Genomic DNA, 18,127 nt, shown 5'->3' with positions numbered 1-18,127 from the left:
ATAAAGAATGTTTACATGGGGAGATGGTGTTATTTTCAGGGCACATACTTTACTATAATTCTGGTGCAAGTAATGCGATGATGCTGGTAAATGTTGTAGGTAAGCTGCTTTGCTTATCTGTCCTTTTTTAGTTTTAGCATCTCTTCAGAAACACTACAGGGTTCATCAAACATCTTGTTACCTAAAGCTTCAATCTCAGAATCAAAAGAGAGGGACCCTAAAAAGACCCCTGCTTGTGAGACTATAGAAAATCCAAGGTCCAGAGCAAAAATTACCTTCAAGAGTTTCTGAGAGGAATATATAAAAGAAAAGGCAAGACCAAAGATTTTTGCAATATTTTCCATAAGTTCCTCCTTTGAGTCTGGTGGTGGGAAACTCATGAGAGTTCACTTCAGATTCGTTCAGTAATATTACAGTTGTGCTAAGTTCGAAATAGTGCTTAGAGTCTTGTTTTGATGTAAGAGCAACATAATGCCAATTTTTGTGGTGCACCTTTTCACAATACCAGTAGCCACTATTCCGTCAGTTTGTGTATATATGTGGATATCAAGGGAATGGAACTGGTGAAACAGTTTCAGATATCTTCTTCTATTTGCTAAAAAAAAGAAAAAAAAAGTGTTCATTATAAGTTGTTGACTTATGGTTGAATCCGGTTAAAAACTTGCCTGCTAAAAAATCAGAAAAAAATAAAGGTAATACAAAAAAATTTTCCATCATAATTCTAAAACCAAAATTTTTACTTTTATAATAAAAATGAAGTAGTTTTTTGAGGTTGAGTGTAACATTACATGTGAACTGAAACTGTTTTCTTAGGGGCATTTTCCTCTTGTGAGAAGAATGAAACTCTGTTGGTCTGACACCAAATGATTTAAAATGTTTAACAGAAAAAAAATGGTTACAAAGAATAAAAAAAAAAATAATTTATTTACACACCTTTGATCAGGAAATATGGATTCTGTGTGCTGATTAACTCTCTAGATTTGGGAAGGTCAGAGACACAGAGACATTTTCACATTTGTCTCTGAAGGCAGGCCCTGGAGCCATGTGGAATGTTATGCTTTGACCCGGGATGTTTTCACTCATGACCAATTTTTATTAAAAAAAAAAAAAAAAAAAAAAAAGGAACATCAAAATGTGCACACTCCCAAAAATAGTTTGTAGGAAATATTTCAAATAATTGGTACCTTCATCTATAAGCAAAGTGATTTTTGAATCTTCTGAGGCTAGAAGACTTTGAGAAACTGCAATTTTATGAAACTTTTCTGTGGAAACAGGAAACATTTTTAGAGAGACTGATTTTGATGAAGTTACTGTCTTGTAGTTTATAGAGGCTGAAAGATAACTTGTTTTGTGGAAGGCAGTGAGCAGCACTGAATGGCTGACTTCTTTAAGTGGACTGTCTGTCGGATAACTCTTCTTCTTACACTTCACTAATTAAATGTCGTAGTGTTAACCTGACCTTAGTTTCCTGAGTACCCTTCTGATTTTTGAGGTGATTTGGCTTGGAAGTCATCTGAATGCCACAAAGTGGCCCTCTGTCCATGGAGAGGAGGCAGCACACTCTAACAGACCTGAGACGTGCTCCCAAGAGATCCACTGATGTGAACTGCACTGAACATCAGGAAAGCACCCAGAAGATGGAGGAAGGTTGTTGCACCAGGGAATATTGCCTGGCTGCAGCACAATCTCACCTGCACCCTGGGAAGAGATGCTGGGGGGAAGAATAGTAGTAGTTTTGAGTTGTTGTGCATCCTCCTCAGTTTTCCTTGTGAGGAAGAGACCCTGAGCTTTTGAAGATGAGAGATGGTGCTGAGGCCACGTGGGAAGGGCAGGGCTGAAGGTGTTGTCTGGGACATTTGCAGAGGGAATGGGGAGGGAATTGGGTACCTGGTGTCTGGACTTTTGGGGAGTGAAGGAGTATAGCCCTGTCAGGAGAGGTGGGAAAGAGGTGTACCTCACTGGGTTAGAAGGGATGAAGGTGCACATAAATCAGATGCCAAAGCATGTCTATTTGGGCAGGGAGAGAGAAAAAGAGTTTGGGAATCTCAGTTTCTAGCACATGAGGTGTCAGCCTAGCAGTCAGCTCTGTACTTTAAGGCCCTGTTGGTGACTGCCCTCCGCAGAGCAAGCGGTGCTGCCTGGTGCAGCTCAGCTCCTGCAGGTGCTGTCACCAGCCCTCTGTGCACACAAACCAGGCACTGCTTCAGACTTGCTCTCTGGTGTGTATTGCTCCTCTTTTGATCCTGGTCTTCCAGCTGGGGGGAGCCACATCATTCCTGCAACTTACAGCCCCTCTAGCAAGGGAACTTAGCTGCGTGTGTAGGCTGAGATGAAAACCCTTCTCAGGAGAAAACGGCAGATTTGGTGTGCTGTGCTCTTCAAGGGGTACATAGTGGTAAGGGTAAGCAAATACAAGATTTGAACAAAGGTCTTGTTGCAACTTGCTTGTTATATATATTGTCTAATTGTGCATAAAGAAAAATAAAAAGTGGAGCAGCAATGGTAAAGTTGCTATCAGATTTGCAAAATAAACATTTCCTTTGAACCTCTGCAAAATAACCTCAGCCAGCCAAACATGCAAAAAGTCACAACAACAACAAAATTTTAAATCCCCCAATCCAGAAACAAATGAGAAAGAGAAACACCCTCAGGAAAAGTAAACTAATAAAATAATCTTTGCAAAACCTCTGTCCTCAGCAGTGTTTTCATCTGAAAAAAAGGGGCAGAAAAAGCAACAGATTCCCTTAAGTCATGAGAGGCATTGCTATTGCCAGTGACTTTATGGGGAGGGTGCTTGGACGCTGCACCAGTGGGCAGGGATATAAAGCTGCAAAACAGATCCATATCTGCAAACAGAGCGCTTCAAATAATTCCCAAACGCACCTTGGCTTTGTCTCCCTTCGCACTGCAAGTGGTTACTGAGACCCCTTTGAGTGCTGGTCTGCATCTGCACGCTCGCTCCCTTTGCAGCCGGTCTTGTACTGCCGGGCTGGAAAATGGTGGGGGGGGTCGGGGGGGTGGAAATCCTCCGAGTGCAGCGTGGAGGCTAGGATTGCAGAGGAAGCTGAGGCCTCCAGCCCTGCACAGGAAGCAATCTTAGAGCAGGCCTTAAATGCCAGATTCCAGGCAGAGTTTAACTAACCACTGACAGCTCTGTAAACAAAGCAGGGACAAAAAGAGAACAGCTTTCCCTTTTCTGGTAGTCATTTTTGGTTTGGGGGCTGCAGGGGAATTCTGTAATACTCGGCTTGATGGGATATAAACCAAGGCTGAAAAGGCTTTGTATATGAAGAACTGTAAAGGGGAAAATATTTCATGGACTAAATCATAAAGAAGAAGGTAGGGCACGGGGAAAATGCATGGATTAAACTGCAAAAAATATTGCTACTTTTGGATCTTTGAGAACAATTTATACGTAGCTTGGCTCCTCCTGGGTGGTATTTAAAAGCTCTGATTTTTTTATTCTTTTTGCTTTTTTTTTTTTTTCTTTTTTTCCTGTATCTTTTTCTCTTTTTGCTTTTTTCCTTTCATTTTTTCTTTTTTCTTTTTTTTTTTATTTCTTCTTTTTTATTTCTTTTTCCTTCATTCTTCCTTTCTGTTTCCTCTTCTCTTCTCTTCTCTTCTCTTCTCTTCTCTTCTCTTCTCTTCTCTTCTCTTCTCTTCTCTTCTCTTCTCTTCTCTTCTCTTCTCTTCTCTTCTCTTCTCTTCTCTTCTCTTCTCTTCTCTTCTCTTCTCTTCTCTTCTCTTTTTCCTCCTTTCTCCTTTTTTGAAGGGGGGGATGGGGACAGACAGACGGGGGCAAGCTTTTGCAAAACTTTTCATTATCTGTGCTGTTAGAGAAAACAAGAAATCTCTTGTGCAGCATTTTTACTACTTCCAGTAAAAACTGGAAGCTTAAAGTTAAAATCCTGCTGAATTGTTGCTTTTGTTTGTAGGAAAAGACCTGTGACGTTACAAATAGCTAGTCTGCGGCTAGCAGATGTATACAGTCCTTACTTAAAGCATGTTGATTTAATTTTAACTAGGAAACTAAACTCAGGCATGGGCTATGTTTATCCTACAAGGCATTTCATTAATCTTGTTTATCTCAACAATACTGAGGAAGTTACATTTTTTGATAGAAAAAGAAAATTGTTACAGTGAAGTTAAGAAAGCAAAACAAAACTAAGTGGACTCAGTTGGTTAAATGCATTCATTGTGTTTTCTCTCTCATCTGAGTGGTCATCTCCCTTTTAGGTTTGGATCCTTCCAGAGCTCTGAACACTTGAACACCCACCATGGATGACTTTGAACGCCGCAGAGAACTCAGGAGGCAAAAGCGCGAGGAAATGCGCCTTGAAGCAGAGAGGTGAGGTAGTATGTATGGAAAATGGTGCTGGTGACTTGACTTTTATTAGCAGTGGCTTTGAGGATTTCTGTCTTAAACTCCAAAGAATGCTGCAGCTAACCAAAGAGTTCTTGCTAAAAATGTATGCTGAATGGCTTTAGTTAATATCATGGGAGAAATTAGAAGTCAGTGGTGTCTGATGCCTAAATCCCTTAGGCTGTTATAAATGACCTGGCTCCCAGTTATTTTGTTGTATGAATGAATGTAAACAGTGAAGGTGAACTATGGAAATATGAAATTATTGATAGGAAAACTCATGCTCAAATGCTGTGTGTTTGCTGTACAGAAGTTTTTGTTTGTTTGTTTGTTTTCGTGTGTGTGTGTTTCTAGACACAGCTAAAATTATAGGATCTCAATTGAAAGATAAAACACCCTTGGTGTATGTGGTATTGCATATCTGTGATTTGTGTGCCACTACTGTGCAATTGGTATTATCTTTTTAGTGCCTATCATTATTTATTTACAGCCACTTCACATGGACAATAAGGGCAGCATTTGCTACTGGTTATTACAGATTTACTTTGGTGCAAATGAGAACAGAACCTGACATAGGTACAATGATGTCCATTTATGAAAAAAGCATGAAAATATTTGGAATGACATTTCTTTAACCCCATTTCGTATTTGTACAGTTCTATTTGCTTTAATGGAATTTCCTAATTTTTACACTGGAATAAGTAGGGAGAAAGTCAGGCTCTACTTTTGTAGTTTCTTTCTTGTCGTTTTGTAGTTTCTTTCTTGATATAAAGATTTGATGTAGTTTATTAACACCACAATGATTAAAAAAAAACACAAACCACAACACAACAACCAACAACCAACAAAAACAGCTTGGTTTTAAGTGTATTTTGTTCTCATTTTTGTGTTTAGTTTTGAATATGGTCTTCATTTTTTATTTTTTATTTATTTTTTTTTTTGCTTTTGGAAAGCAGCAGTGCTGCCTGCAGATAAATAAACTCACATGAAGCATGGTGGCCAAAGAGAAATGAGGTAGTAACCTCCCTTTGCAAAACTCAGCATCACCTGGTCAGCGACTACTCCCAAAAGGCAGAGGGGCAAATGTGCCGTGGCACTTAGAGAACTTCTTACCCCAGAAAGTTCCTCTCTAGGCCTGTGGTGATGTATTTTGGTTGGACAGCGTGGGAGGAAATGCAGAGCCTGTGCCAGCACTAGCCTGGTCTGCTGGGTAACCAGATCTGCTGCATCTAGCGGTATCTGGCTTGCACTTCCTATCACAGTGTTCATTTAAGCAGAAATGAGATGAGATGAAATGAAGGGAGGTTTGTGCTGTAGCCGTTGATGTGGGCACAAATGCTGGGCGCATGCACCAGCTGGAAAGAAGTCTGCTGTTTATCTGAGAAGTCAGAAACACTCAGATGTATTGCATGCTGGAGGTCTGGACTGAGGCCCATTTACACTCAATGTACATTCACTCCATATGCATCCATTTTAGCAGATTTTTAACAGCGCTATATAATGAGAACACATGGTATTTATATACTTCTAGTATACTTCTACTTAAAAAAAACAACAACACACTTTTAAAGGGAAGGCTGAGAGTTTAAGGTTTATTGCTAGTCCATGTATCCAGATGCCTGCAGAGGATTCTGGGGTGTGTAGTCTGAGAGTTATTTTCTACCATGGAAAAATGTTACTTGAACTTCCCTGTGATACTGTTCAAACTCTGCTTCAAAAGCATGCTGAAACTGTGGAGTGATCTGGGCACCAGTGATGTGGTGGGACCAGCTTGTGGATGCAATGACAGCTGCAGGGGCTAGGGATAAAGGGATCTGTCCTTGTTGTCCTAGAAATAGAAATACAGTACTTCCAGTCACTGTGTAACACACAGGCTAGGCTGTCCCTGTTCATGCATGGAGAAACCAGAGCTCTAGGGAGACAAAAGTCACAGTGGTGGCCTTTGAAGGACCTTGTCCCTGGGGAGCCCTGAGGGTGATGGCTCTGCCTCACTACGTGATCGGGAAGTCAAGTGCTTGAGCAAGAAAGTGATAGCCTCTGAGGTGGGAAACAGCCCCAGCCCACCCATGCATCCTTTTGGGAAGTGTTTTTGTGATGCCTAAGGCAGCTGTGCTGTTTTTTGTTTGTTTGTTTGTTTGTTTTTGTGTGGTAACTTTTGTGGAGGAGATGAAATTGATGCAAGCCTGGCTGGAGGAGAAGGGCTTGGGCCTGTTTCCCTGTTTTCTGCTCAGTTGCTGCAGAAGCACTCTGCCCTTTCCCACACATTTGAAGACTTTTAGCAATAAATTCCTGTATGCTAAATCTTGCTGCACTCCCTCTGCTGCTGCCAACTTCAAGCATTCAAGTATTATGAGTCAGACCCCTTGAAAGTCACAAGACTGCTTTAAAAATCTTGAGATCTTAAAAATAATTTAGTCTGGCCTTTTTATTTTGGGTTTGCCTTAGCAATAACAGAGCCTGATTCTCAAGTTTGGATGTGACTCTTGAAGCTGGGACTTCACGAAACCCACCCCAGCAGGGGCAAGGCCGGGGAGGAACTGAGCATTGGTTCTGCCTGCATAGCAAATTAAGCTGCAGGCAGCAGGATTTAGGCAGTTCTTAACAGACAAATGTGTAAAACTGGACTATTTTTGGTGAAATCACCTTTTAGGGATTTGGACATCACTTTCACTTTTAAAAATATGTCTGCAACATGTTTGTGTACATGTCTTTTCTCCTACTTTAAACCACAGCAATCTGCTTGCCAGACCTCCCTCGGTCTGAAGGCTTTCAGGTGTTTGATCAGGTGAACAGTGAGTTCCTGGAGAGCAGCACGGGGGCTGAAGGTACACTGTTTGCTCTGAGCATCTATACCTGCTGCACAGGGCATTTCCCTGCACCTCCCCTCAGTGGGCTGTATGTAGCCTTTCCAGGAGGAAGCTGCTGATCGTCAGCATTTCTGCTAAGAGATGGACAGACGAGTGGTTATGTGTAGGCTGTAGCATATTTCCTAGGTCTCCCAGAAACTGTTTAGGTTTCTTGGAGTCAAACAGTAAACCCAGAAGTGAAAACAGCCATATCCAACACTATTTGTAACTCGGCCAGCCGCAGTGACGCATTTTGCCATTTCCTGGGTTAAAGGCGCATAGAGAGTTTATCTTCTCAGCCTGACATCCACGCCCAAGAGAGACCGAGGGTTGAGGATGGCTTATAGCATGCACGGATTCATGGACTCACGTTTGTGAGGGGGGTGAGGGGTGATTTAACACTGTTTTGTCTTCCCCAGAGGCTGCGTGAGACCCCTAGTCAGGGTCCATGTACCATCAGCATCCCAGGTGTCCATCATGCTGGAGCCACTGGCACCTGTCCACTGACATCTGATTTCTGGAGATGCTTAGGGCAAGTCCAGTCTGTGAGGGCTGATGGTAGGCTTTGTTGTTGCTGTTGCTCCCCATTGGAAAGCTGGTGAAAATGGTGCTTTGTTGTGGTGTGTAGCCCCGGCACTCTGGGTTGAGTGCTTAGGAGTGATCCTGAGGAAGCTGCCTTTTTCTTTTAAAGACCAGCAGAGTGGTTCACCCTTGGCACATGCTTTGGCTGGTAGTTCATATCATGGCAGCTCAGTTATAAATGGCTACCAACTCAGAAAGCTAGTGTTTCATCAGCATTTCACACTCTTACCATTTCAAGGTATCCTACATGTCCTGGATTTTCCTCCACAGTCCTGCCATACCCACCCAGAAACTTTTTCCAGCTGGAATTTTTTGGCTTTTTATATTTGCCTGGAATCTCTGGAGGCCTATCAGCTGGTTTGGAGTAGCTACACAGACCTGTCTAGGGGGCATGTGTCCAACGGTGGGCACAGGGCTTGCCCACAGGGTGTCAGGCTTATGGCATGTACTCGGGCTGGCAGGGCCCCAGCAGCTCTTGCACCTCCTGGATGAACAAGACTTTCCAGACACCGGCTGGAAAGCCCAGGACAAAGCATGGCAGTGTTAACTGTTCCAGTCTGCTAGCATTTTACATGTGGGGTGTACTACACAGGTGCAAGGGCAGGGGAAATCAGCCCCTGCCAGCTGTTTGGGTGATGGGGTGTGCTACATCTCTGGAACTGCTGTGGGGGAGAGCTGAGGCTTCATCCTGCTCCTTGGTGGCCAAGGGAGACCTGTGCATTGGCCTGAGCTGGCTGAAGCTTTCCATTGCTTTCAGTGGGCTTTGAATTAACCCCTACCTGAGATATTCTAGCTAGATGACTTCTGAGACAATCTCAGTGGCAGCTTTGAAGGAGCTGGATGAACACTTTGCCTTCCCAGCCAAAGGGTACATACCATGTTGGAATATCAGGGCTGTCACAGAAATGGGTTGCATTTGATAAGGAAAATAACATCTGTATCTAAAGCACGGTGGGCTGATTTCTTTCAACAAATACTACTTGCTGCTTTGTGTTTCTTCCTGTGCAATAAAAGATGTTCTCTGGCCATCAGTCTTTGTCATATGGATGACGTTGTAGCTGACACTGGAAGAATTCAGCCTAGGATTGGGTGGAGTGTGCATGTGTGCACACCCACAGTGAAGCACTGACATGAAACACTTCTTGAAGTGGCAGAAGACCTCCTTCCATGACTTCAGCTAGTTTGAGAGCAAAAATCAGCCCCTTGAACTCTCTAAAGAATAGCTCTCAGGTTAACCTCCTTAGCACATAAGCCATAGCTTTACAATTGTCTGACATACCAGTGCCCCACCAATGTATTTTCACCTTTCCGTGGTGTCAAGGCTCTTTTAAAAATTATACTGGCAAGCCAATCCAGATTGCTTCATTTCTATACCATCACTGCTGCAGACTTTGGGGAGGTGTCAGGGTAAGTGTCAGACGTTGAATCTGAATCACAGTTTTGCTCTGCATAATGTTCTTCCCCAAGGGGTTGCAGGTCATTTCTCAGGGACGGAGAGATATGGGTCATCTTGTTGTAGAAATACAGTAGAGAGAAATGGTTATCTAGCAGCAAGTCCAGAGTCACTAAAAAGGCTCTCTAAAACCACCCTATTACTTTGTGGGCTGTGTCTCCTGACAAAAGCTATAGCTGTCCTGACTAGAAGACTCATCTCCTAGCAGACCAATAATTAAACATATGATAAAAGTGACAGATTCAAGTGTCATCTACATTTATACTGTAAATAATAGCATTTTAGCATTAATTACTAAAGGCAGTAGTGTGTTTTTTTTTTTTTTTTTTTTTTAACAGTTAAATAACGAAGTCTTTCCAGCTTGTCATTTGAACAGTTTCATAAGGTAGTGTTGTTCAAGTTCATAGTCATAGGTTAGGAAATGGTTGTAGAAATAACCTAGTTACAGACTGGGGATGGAGGCAGCCTGCAGCAGGCTGAAAATCTTCCTGGGGTGTTCAAAGCAACTTCAGTTAAAAGAGGACACATGGTTAATACTAAAACGTATATTGGCACAACTGAAAGAGAAGTAAACTTAATTTAACTCCAGACATGTGAAGGTATGTACAGAACCAGGAAGGCATCTAACATGCCTTTTACTTGTGTGAGTGCTCATGCTGACGCTGGTGTAGCTCAGGTAAGTGTACCAATGGCTCATTCTACAAGTTAAGAATGTAAAGCCTGCAGGATCAGACTGAGTATGTCCTTGCAGAACTTAAAGAGAAGTGTGTTGCTCATCTGGACAGGCAACACAGGAGATACTTGCTACCATGGGGTCTTCATACAGCTGCAGAGCAAGGAAGGGTCATCCTTGCCAGCCACAAAGTAGCCAATTTCTGTCCAAGAGAGCTTAGGTAAGGATAAGTGTGTATCAATATTAGATCAGCATCAAATGACCACAAACAGCTTTTGAAACTGTTTTTTATTCCTGAAATTGAGTTATCTCTGGGATAGAGTGTACATCATTGACAAATGGTAAACAGTGTTAAAATGTTAAAAATAGACAGTTCCTTTTTATTTATCACATAGTTTTTGAAACACTGAGAGTTGCCCATGACTTATTCCTGAATCTCTGGTTCCATTTTTATTAACAGCTTTCAGACATCGTGCTTCAATTCAAGCTTGTGTAACTGAATGACAATTATGATCTTAATACTTTGTAACTCCTTGTAAGTTTTCAAGGAGTGTGTGTTTAAGCGTATAAAAGCTGACTTCATATGCTTAACAACGAATTTCCCAATGTTCATGATTTATTTCAGAATAATACTTTCAAAAATGTCATCTTCTGTCCTCCTGAGTACCGTGCTCTTGTCTAGTCCAGTCGTCTTTTGGTACTAAAACACAAGATGAAGAGGCTTTATCTCTCTTTGTTCTCTTTACATATCCTGAAGTTTCAAGTTCAAGGGTATCTGTTTGTCTTTCCATGAAATGCCATCTAGAAAATGTGAGACATAACATCTTCTGCCCAGGAATTAAATATTTAAAATAATAATAATTTAAAAAATGATTAAAAGTGCATGAGGATTGAGAACAAATTGAGGCAAAGTACTCCAGCTGTTAATCTGTTTTCTGAGCTACTTTGAATTTCAGGACTGGTGGGAAATATTTGGATTGTCTAGGTGAGTTTGACCCTGCATGTTACATTGATCGCTATTCTTGGAGTTTGTTCTTAACCCAGGCAAAAAAAAAAAAACACGATACAGTGCCTCCTTAAAGCCTGCCATACTGCTGTCATTCTCAAGTGAGGGTGGATACTAGACAAATCTGTGCTGTTGTAGCATTTCAGATGCCCTGGAGGTAGTAACCAAACATAGGCAAACATGAGTAGAGTCCTACCTCTTTTTTTTTTTTTTTTAACAGCTATTGTGCATTTTGAAGATAATATTTTCCTTAAATGTCCTGATGGAGAAATGTTTTATAAAAGAAGCTTTGTTCTTCCAAATAGCCATACATGCAGAATATAAACTTTACTGAGCTAACTCCACTGTAATTCCTAGCAGACAACAAAACAGGCTTCTTAGTATTTCAGATATTAATCTCACATGTGTGTTAAGATTATTCTGTAATTTCTGTACAACACTTACCATACCAGCTAGGCTTTTAGGAGAGTCCAAATCTAGCACCCAGACAGCTGGCAAAATGCCATGTCTTTCACCTCTTTCAGCAAAGTGGAAGGTTTGCTTTGGAAGCACCAAGGAGTGTTAGAAATTCCTGGGTGAAAAGCCCCTCTCCCCAGCATATAGCCAGCTAACCCACCTACCCCAAAGGGAAGTCTACCATTCTGTTTCCTACTGTGTTTTTATTAACTTTAATTACACTGAAGCCTTTAATGAACTGGATCTTATTTAATTGGCTACTAGATACAGACATTGAGGCGCAGGTTTTGCTGCTTGTAATTGAAAATTTTAGCATGCATATTTAAAAGGGAACCATCTGAGGTGCAGGACCTTAAGGTATTTTATCATGGTTTTAAGAATTACTGAGGCATAGGCATTGCACAAAGAAAAACATGAAGGTGAAAGAATGGGGCCTGTGTAGTACAAGCATGTCAGTTGCTGTCCTGTCACATTTATGTGAAAAATAACATCTCTTTAATATCTTATGTGCAATTGGCAGTATGCAGTCAATTAAGCTAGGATAGCCTTCAGCATTCTTGTGGCTGCCCATCTGCCACTGTATCTTCAGTGTAAATTGTATCTACCATCAGAATTGGCTCATACGAAAGACTTCCAGAAACTCAAAATGCAAAAAGCTACATTAACTCAACATTGGCCTAAGGTTTGTGAAAGCACAGAGCTTTTGAACTTCCTGCACCAGCCACAGCTGAGCTGGGTGGTGCCTTTGACTGCAAGTATCTATGTCCTTTGGAGGCTGGCATGGTACCTCAGGTCCCTGGCATCATTTTCTGTCTTTCGGCAAGGAATGCATCAGCCCTCCATGTAGGTTACACTCTATGAAAGCTCAGTTAACTCAGCATGGCAGGGACCAAGACCACTGTCCTAAGACAATCCAGAATAAAGAAGTTTGGATTCTTGGTCCTTGGGTCTACTCTTGTCAGATGCTTTCTTAGGTGGGTCAACCCGCCATCTTCGTTGATCTAGACAGATAGTTCTAGTTGGCAAATGAACCTGCAAGAACCATTGATGGTTCTATGGTTCATTGATGGTTCATGCTTGTTAGATTACTAGGCTAGTCTCCCTTCATAAATAAAAACAATCGATCTGTATTTCTTTCTAGACAGTAAGCATTAGATTGAGCTCTCAGCCACACGGTCACTTCCCACATGCTGATGGCCACAACTAGCACAAGAAGAGGAGCTGATTTATTTCATTGTATTAAGACTTGCCAGGTCATAGGATTGTGCATACGCCATTGCACAAATGTATATGCTTATAAACAAGTTGTCTGAAAATTCTGCACCAACCCTTCTTCTCTTGCTTAAAAAAAAAAGGCCTTATTACTACTAATAATCAGCAACACTTTTTTTTTTTAAAAGAAAAGCAAAAAGAGTACTGTGTTGTTTCCATAACAAAAGAAGATGACAGTTCAATATCCTTGTATCTCAAAAAATATTTTCAGGGAAATACATTGTGCACTGATGTATTCACCCGTAATAATATGTCCTATAGCCTGTATGTGCTTGTTGCAAGCAGCTCATGGCATACACTGTGGTGGTGCAGCCTGCTCATTGATGGGCCACATTGGGCCTTGAAGCTTTTCACGTGGAGGGTTAAGAAGTGCTGCTCTGATGGCTGGTTACTTCTCCCAGCCCTTGCCATGCAGGCTGGTGCAGCCCTCCCTGCTGCTGCCAAAGAGGGAAGGTGGGAGCAAAGCACGTGGGGATGCTCCACGCTGCCGCCATGCTTCAGCACCCGCACCCTAGCCCCAGAGGCTGAACACCACCTGTGGGTGCTGGGGCTGGAGATGACTGGGGCTGGGGGTCCTGAGCCCAGGTGCCAAGGTCCATGTGGTGACACAACATTGCATCTGCAAGAGGTGTGGAGTACAGGTTGCTGTAGAAAGGAGAACACCAGAGTTAATTTGCTCCTTTGCTCTAAGCAAAAGAGAGCAACTGAAAATCAGTCTCTAAAACTTAAAATTTCCAGACTTGGATGCAAATGATCTCTTAACTGTTACATTACAATGTCTTCTTTTTAGTAAATAAGAATGTCATTATACTTGTTGCTCTATTGTTTCACTATTGTTCAGGAAATAGTGGGCTCAGAAAGATAAAAGTTAGTTAGGCACAAAAGAAACTGTAGTTATTACCCAACTATGAGACTCTTTCAAGAGTGACATGAAAATGAGTTTAGCCAGTGGGTTTCTCATTTGGTCAATTAGATCCTGCATTTTTGGCTTTGTGCATACAAACAAAGCTTTAATTACTGAGGATAAATGTTTATGAGCAGCTTTATTTCTCTCATGATGACTTACTTATTAGGTTGCACTCAACAAAGAAATTCCTTCTTGCCAGCAGATTGTCCTTGTGTGATCAAGGTCTTTCATGAGACATCAGATGGATGTGCTTCTTGGACAGCTTAATTCATCAGCATGCAGCTCAAGAAACATTCCTGCCCAGAAATAAGGTCGGAGGGAGGTCAACTGCTCCTTAAAAAAGAAGTCTGGTGACAGCACAGTCCCTATGGATGCTGGCATGCAGCACGACTAGAGGGCTGGTTGATAGAAGTGGTACAGCTACAGATGAGAAAGACCAGTAGCTGTGTAAGCCTTGTGGTTGGGTCCTTCTCTTCCTGGGGAGCAATGAGGGTGATGGGAAGTGGAAAAGTAAGCAGGATGCTTCTCTTGTCGTTTATTGGAAAGTATAAACCAATGGGTAATGTATTTGGTAGCTAAAGGTCAGTCTCATCTTGGTTGATATTAAGAAAATATAAATAGATGTTGTTTTTCTCTCCTTTATGTCAAAGCCTGTTGGTTGGTCTAAATAAACTTGCATATTAATAGCCTTGCTGGATAGGACTTTGCTGGATATTCTGTTGAAAAATGGTCAGCGAGTTTGACATAGAAAATCAACGGAAGGCTGTCACTCAACATCTAGTTGGGTCTGTCTTTTTGCTTAAAACAAACAAACAAAAAGCAGTCTTTACCCAATTCTTTTACCTGACATTTGCTGAAAACATGCTTTGTTTTTTTTTTTTTTTAAGGTAGCTCTTAACCTGTTTTCAAGGGAGACAAAATCTAAAAGCCAACACTAAGGACTGCTCTGGGAAGAAGTTATCTTCTAGGCAGACCACATTCTTGTGCTGGGGCCATAAGAACAGTGTTGAAAAATTGGTACTGAAAAGAAGGGCTCCTTCAGTCATTTTAAGTGAATCCTCCATACTAGTACTTTCTTCTTCCACCAGCATGAGACAGCATCTTGTCTACTGGCGTTTAAACTGGTTCACTCAAACAAGTGCTTCTTTCTTTGTTATCTCTGTATGACACAAACCTGATGCAAATCATGGTAAAATTTTAAGTCAATTAAATGCACACAGTGGAAAGTAACCAAATTACTGTGGCTGAAGTTACCACTTGTCAGCTGAGCCTCTTAAAATGGAGGTATCTTACTGTGAAACAGTGAGGAAGGGTAAGCCTATTTATGTTTAGACTGTGAGGTTTGCATAGATTTAATTCACTTGAGGTAAATGTCTGCAACTTCTGTGTACACACAAGGCTTTTGTGACCAAGGTAAGGTGCATTGGTGTTGGACTGCCTGATAAGGAACCTGTGTTGATCTTCAGTGCTGACATTTTCCATGCAAATCTGTCTTCTCTTACAGTTGCTTGTGTCTGCTGTTAATGTGGATCTGCAGAGAGATGGGAGGTTATGGACAGGGAATCTCAGAGGCTGACCTTCCCATGCCTTCATGTTACCATGTCGTTTGAGGTCAGGTGTAGATCATGGGAAAGCTCGTATTAGGTGAATCAGGTGTCATGCACATCCACCAACTGCTGCTGACCATGTGTCAAGAAAAAGGGAGCTCCAAGACTTTCTGCAAGCCACTGTGGAATCAGCAAATGGCTACAGCTATTCCTAGTCTTGGCAGCAGGTCTTCCTGCAATAGCTTGGAGTGTTACTCCTAGCTGTTTCAGAGGGGTATCCTTCAAAAATGGGGAAAGACTAGAAAGAAAAATCTGAGCAATTTCACTTTTAAAGTGAGAAAAGCACTGCAGGAATATCTAAGAACATATACACCTGCTTACCTGCTTGTTAACAAGATATATAGCTTCTTACCACAAAAGGTTTTCCTATGCATAATAACTAAATTCCTAGAAATGTCTTTTTTTTTTTTTTTTTTTTTTTTTTTTTAATGGAAGAAGAAATGGTTTTCTTGAGTAAAATCTTGACTTCAGTTAATAGATAGCGCAAGGTAGTTTCACTTATAAAATTGCCAGCTGTCCAATGATAAGGAGAAAATCAGATGCTCTATTTATCAATCTTGGGTATTTCTGAAAGGCGTTATTATAACACACTGGTGAGAATGATACAGGGATGAAGCTAGACACAGAGCAGAATGGCTTCTTAATATAAAGGATAAATGTTTTTCCATCGATTTTTTTTGAACAGAGAAAGGAAGGAGGTGGTATAAACAGCTTTCAGTGAAATGGAACTTTGATGGAAAAACAAAACAAACCTCATAAACCAGGCCACTGTCCAGTGGCCTTTATGCAAATTCAAAAATGTTTTCAGCAAAAACTAGCTATCAGATTTTCACAAAAAGTCTTACACTTGTGAAGTCAACAGTCAAAAAAACACTGTCTTGACTCTTCCCACTTATTGCTTTATCCTCTTGTGAGAGGACCATAGCACAAGACTTGAGAGGAAATCCCTTCCGATCATCTGTATGTTGATGCTGTTTGTCCTTATGCCTCCTCATGAGATGGTTTGTATGGCATATCATGCAGTCCCTTGAGATGTCATTCTCAACACCCAGTCTAGTTTTCTTTGCAAAAATAAAATAAAAATATGACTGAACTGCAATGAAAAAAGTTGTGAGCATTTTTACAGGTAAAATGGCTGAACAGGTATTTTGAAGGGTATGGAGTCTCTAGGAACAGCATTGCTTCCTGCACCTGCTAAGCTGAACAGGACTTGCTGCTTTTCAACTTAATTGTCAGCCCATACAAAATGAGAAGCTTTTTTAGGCACCGTTACTCAGAACATTCCCAAGATTCTCCAGCTGGCTATTACTGCACTGTCTTAATAAGGCAGCGCAATAGCCACTGAAGACAAGGAGGTGCTTTTCTAAACACTGGCTACACATGGATTCCTTTTATGGTCCAGCTTGCGCAGTGGGGTATTCCACTGAAGGTCAGCGACATGGATAACAAAGTGCTTCCCACTGCAGCTTGCTTTCTGGGCACAGGCATCATGTGTCTGGTGCCACATGTACAGCCCGCTCCAAGGAAGAGAAAGAAATAGCTGGGTAGGGAAATGTAGAAAGAGGGCAAAAAGAGCATGAGGTACTGTGCTCACCGTGGCTGCAGGATGTAAATATGAATACCATGTGTAGAAAGTATGTGCTTATGCTGGGCTGATATTCTGCGAAAAATAAAAAAATTACCCGGAGAAACTTCTCAGTAGGGTTTCAGGGTTCACGTCATCTCATAGCAATACCGAGGGCAAATTTTCATGTCATGCCCATGAATTTGGCTTTTCATTCTTGCAACAAAATGGGATAGCGTGCTAATGACCTTTTCAAACCAGTGAGTTATGATGGCTGGAGGGGTTGTCTGTACTGGAATGTCACAAGATGAATTTGTTTAAGCAAAAGGGTTCTTTAAAATTTTCCCCCCTCTTTCTCTCTGTACAAGCTAGTGAGTGTTTTCCCTCATTAGCATGTAATCATCCTCTTACACTGGAGGGTTGAATAAGTTCCTTCAGGGCTATTGTCTTATTTCTTACCAAAATATTTCAGGGAATGAGTGAGTCATTTCAATAGTTCTAAAGAGAATGAATATATTGGTTATTAATTTAATATGAGAAAAAAACCTACTAAGTAATGAAAATCTCATCATGTTTTGTTAGGCCTGAATGTATGTACAGGATATACATAAATTGAATGAAGAAAATATATCTTAAAGGCACATCAGAAATGTTTAGGCATATTCAATAGGTCCTTAATCTAATTTTTCTTTTGCTGATTATTGTCAGATGGACTAATACGGTACCTAATAAACCATGAAGACAATGAAAGACTTTAATTGTGTCACCAGCTCTGACACTGAGAAAGGAGAAGCACTTGAAGGTGTTGTTTTGGTGACTCACATCTCAAAGTCTAACTTTCTTCATCTGTTTCGCTGTTGTTTCACTGGCTCCATCCTGATTTCACCTATTGTGCTCACATCATACTTACAATGAAATCCGGACGTACTGACTTTGATATCATTATAGGTTGTGCATGTTTGTGGTTACACTGGCTTTGGAGGGAACGTGACTTCTCAGCCCATTGGCTGTATGTTTTTGCTGGATGTAATACCTTGCTTTGAGGACATAACAGCATAAATGCACAGCATTGGAGCAAATATGACAAGACATACAGTTTGGTTAACAAAAGCTTTTAAACCCTTGCCATTGCCTGCCAATAACAGAATTCTGAAATAGAAACAATTATTAAAGAATATGCTTTAAGGCAGGAGAAAGCTAGGAGGAAAGGGTTGGCCCTCACTTAAACTCAGAGGACCCATTTAGTAGGCTGCGTCATACCTTCGTAGCTGTTCCATGTTATGTGTCATTCAATATTTTAAAACTGGCTATCATTCTTTTCAGTCTGAATCCTGTTTTCAGTGGTTGTGTGTGTTTAGCAATTAGTCTGGATTTAAGGAGTTGGTATAACTGAGAGCA

The 18,127-nt window shown here is 41.2% G+C and overlaps 1 protein-coding gene across 7 annotated transcripts in view; it reads left to right on the top strand.

The window, feature by feature from the left end:
- Positions 1–18,127, top strand: part of CALD1 (caldesmon 1) — a 192,529-nt gene that overhangs the window by 96,975 nt on the left and 77,427 nt on the right. For 4 of the 7 annotated variants that reach the window (XM_082773433.1, XM_082773432.1, XM_082773434.1 and 1 more), the window contains one exon: positions 4,237–4,348. In XM_082773433.1, coding sequence (XP_082629559.1) covers positions 4,278–4,348 — 71 coding nt within the window. In that variant the 5' untranslated portion in view covers positions 4,237–4,277. Of the gene's footprint in view, positions 1–3,150; positions 3,340–4,236; positions 4,349–18,127 lie in introns of those variants that run through there. The other 3 variants (XM_082773437.1, XM_082773431.1, XM_082773436.1) reach the window with 3 other exon arrangements.

Source organism: Aythya marila (genome assembly GCF_965140915.1).
Source record: "Aythya marila genome assembly, chromosome: 1".
NCBI classification, from domain to species: Eukaryota; Metazoa; Chordata; class Aves; order Anseriformes; family Anatidae; genus Aythya; species Aythya marila.
This window is presented reverse-complemented; position numbering and strand designations above follow the sequence as displayed.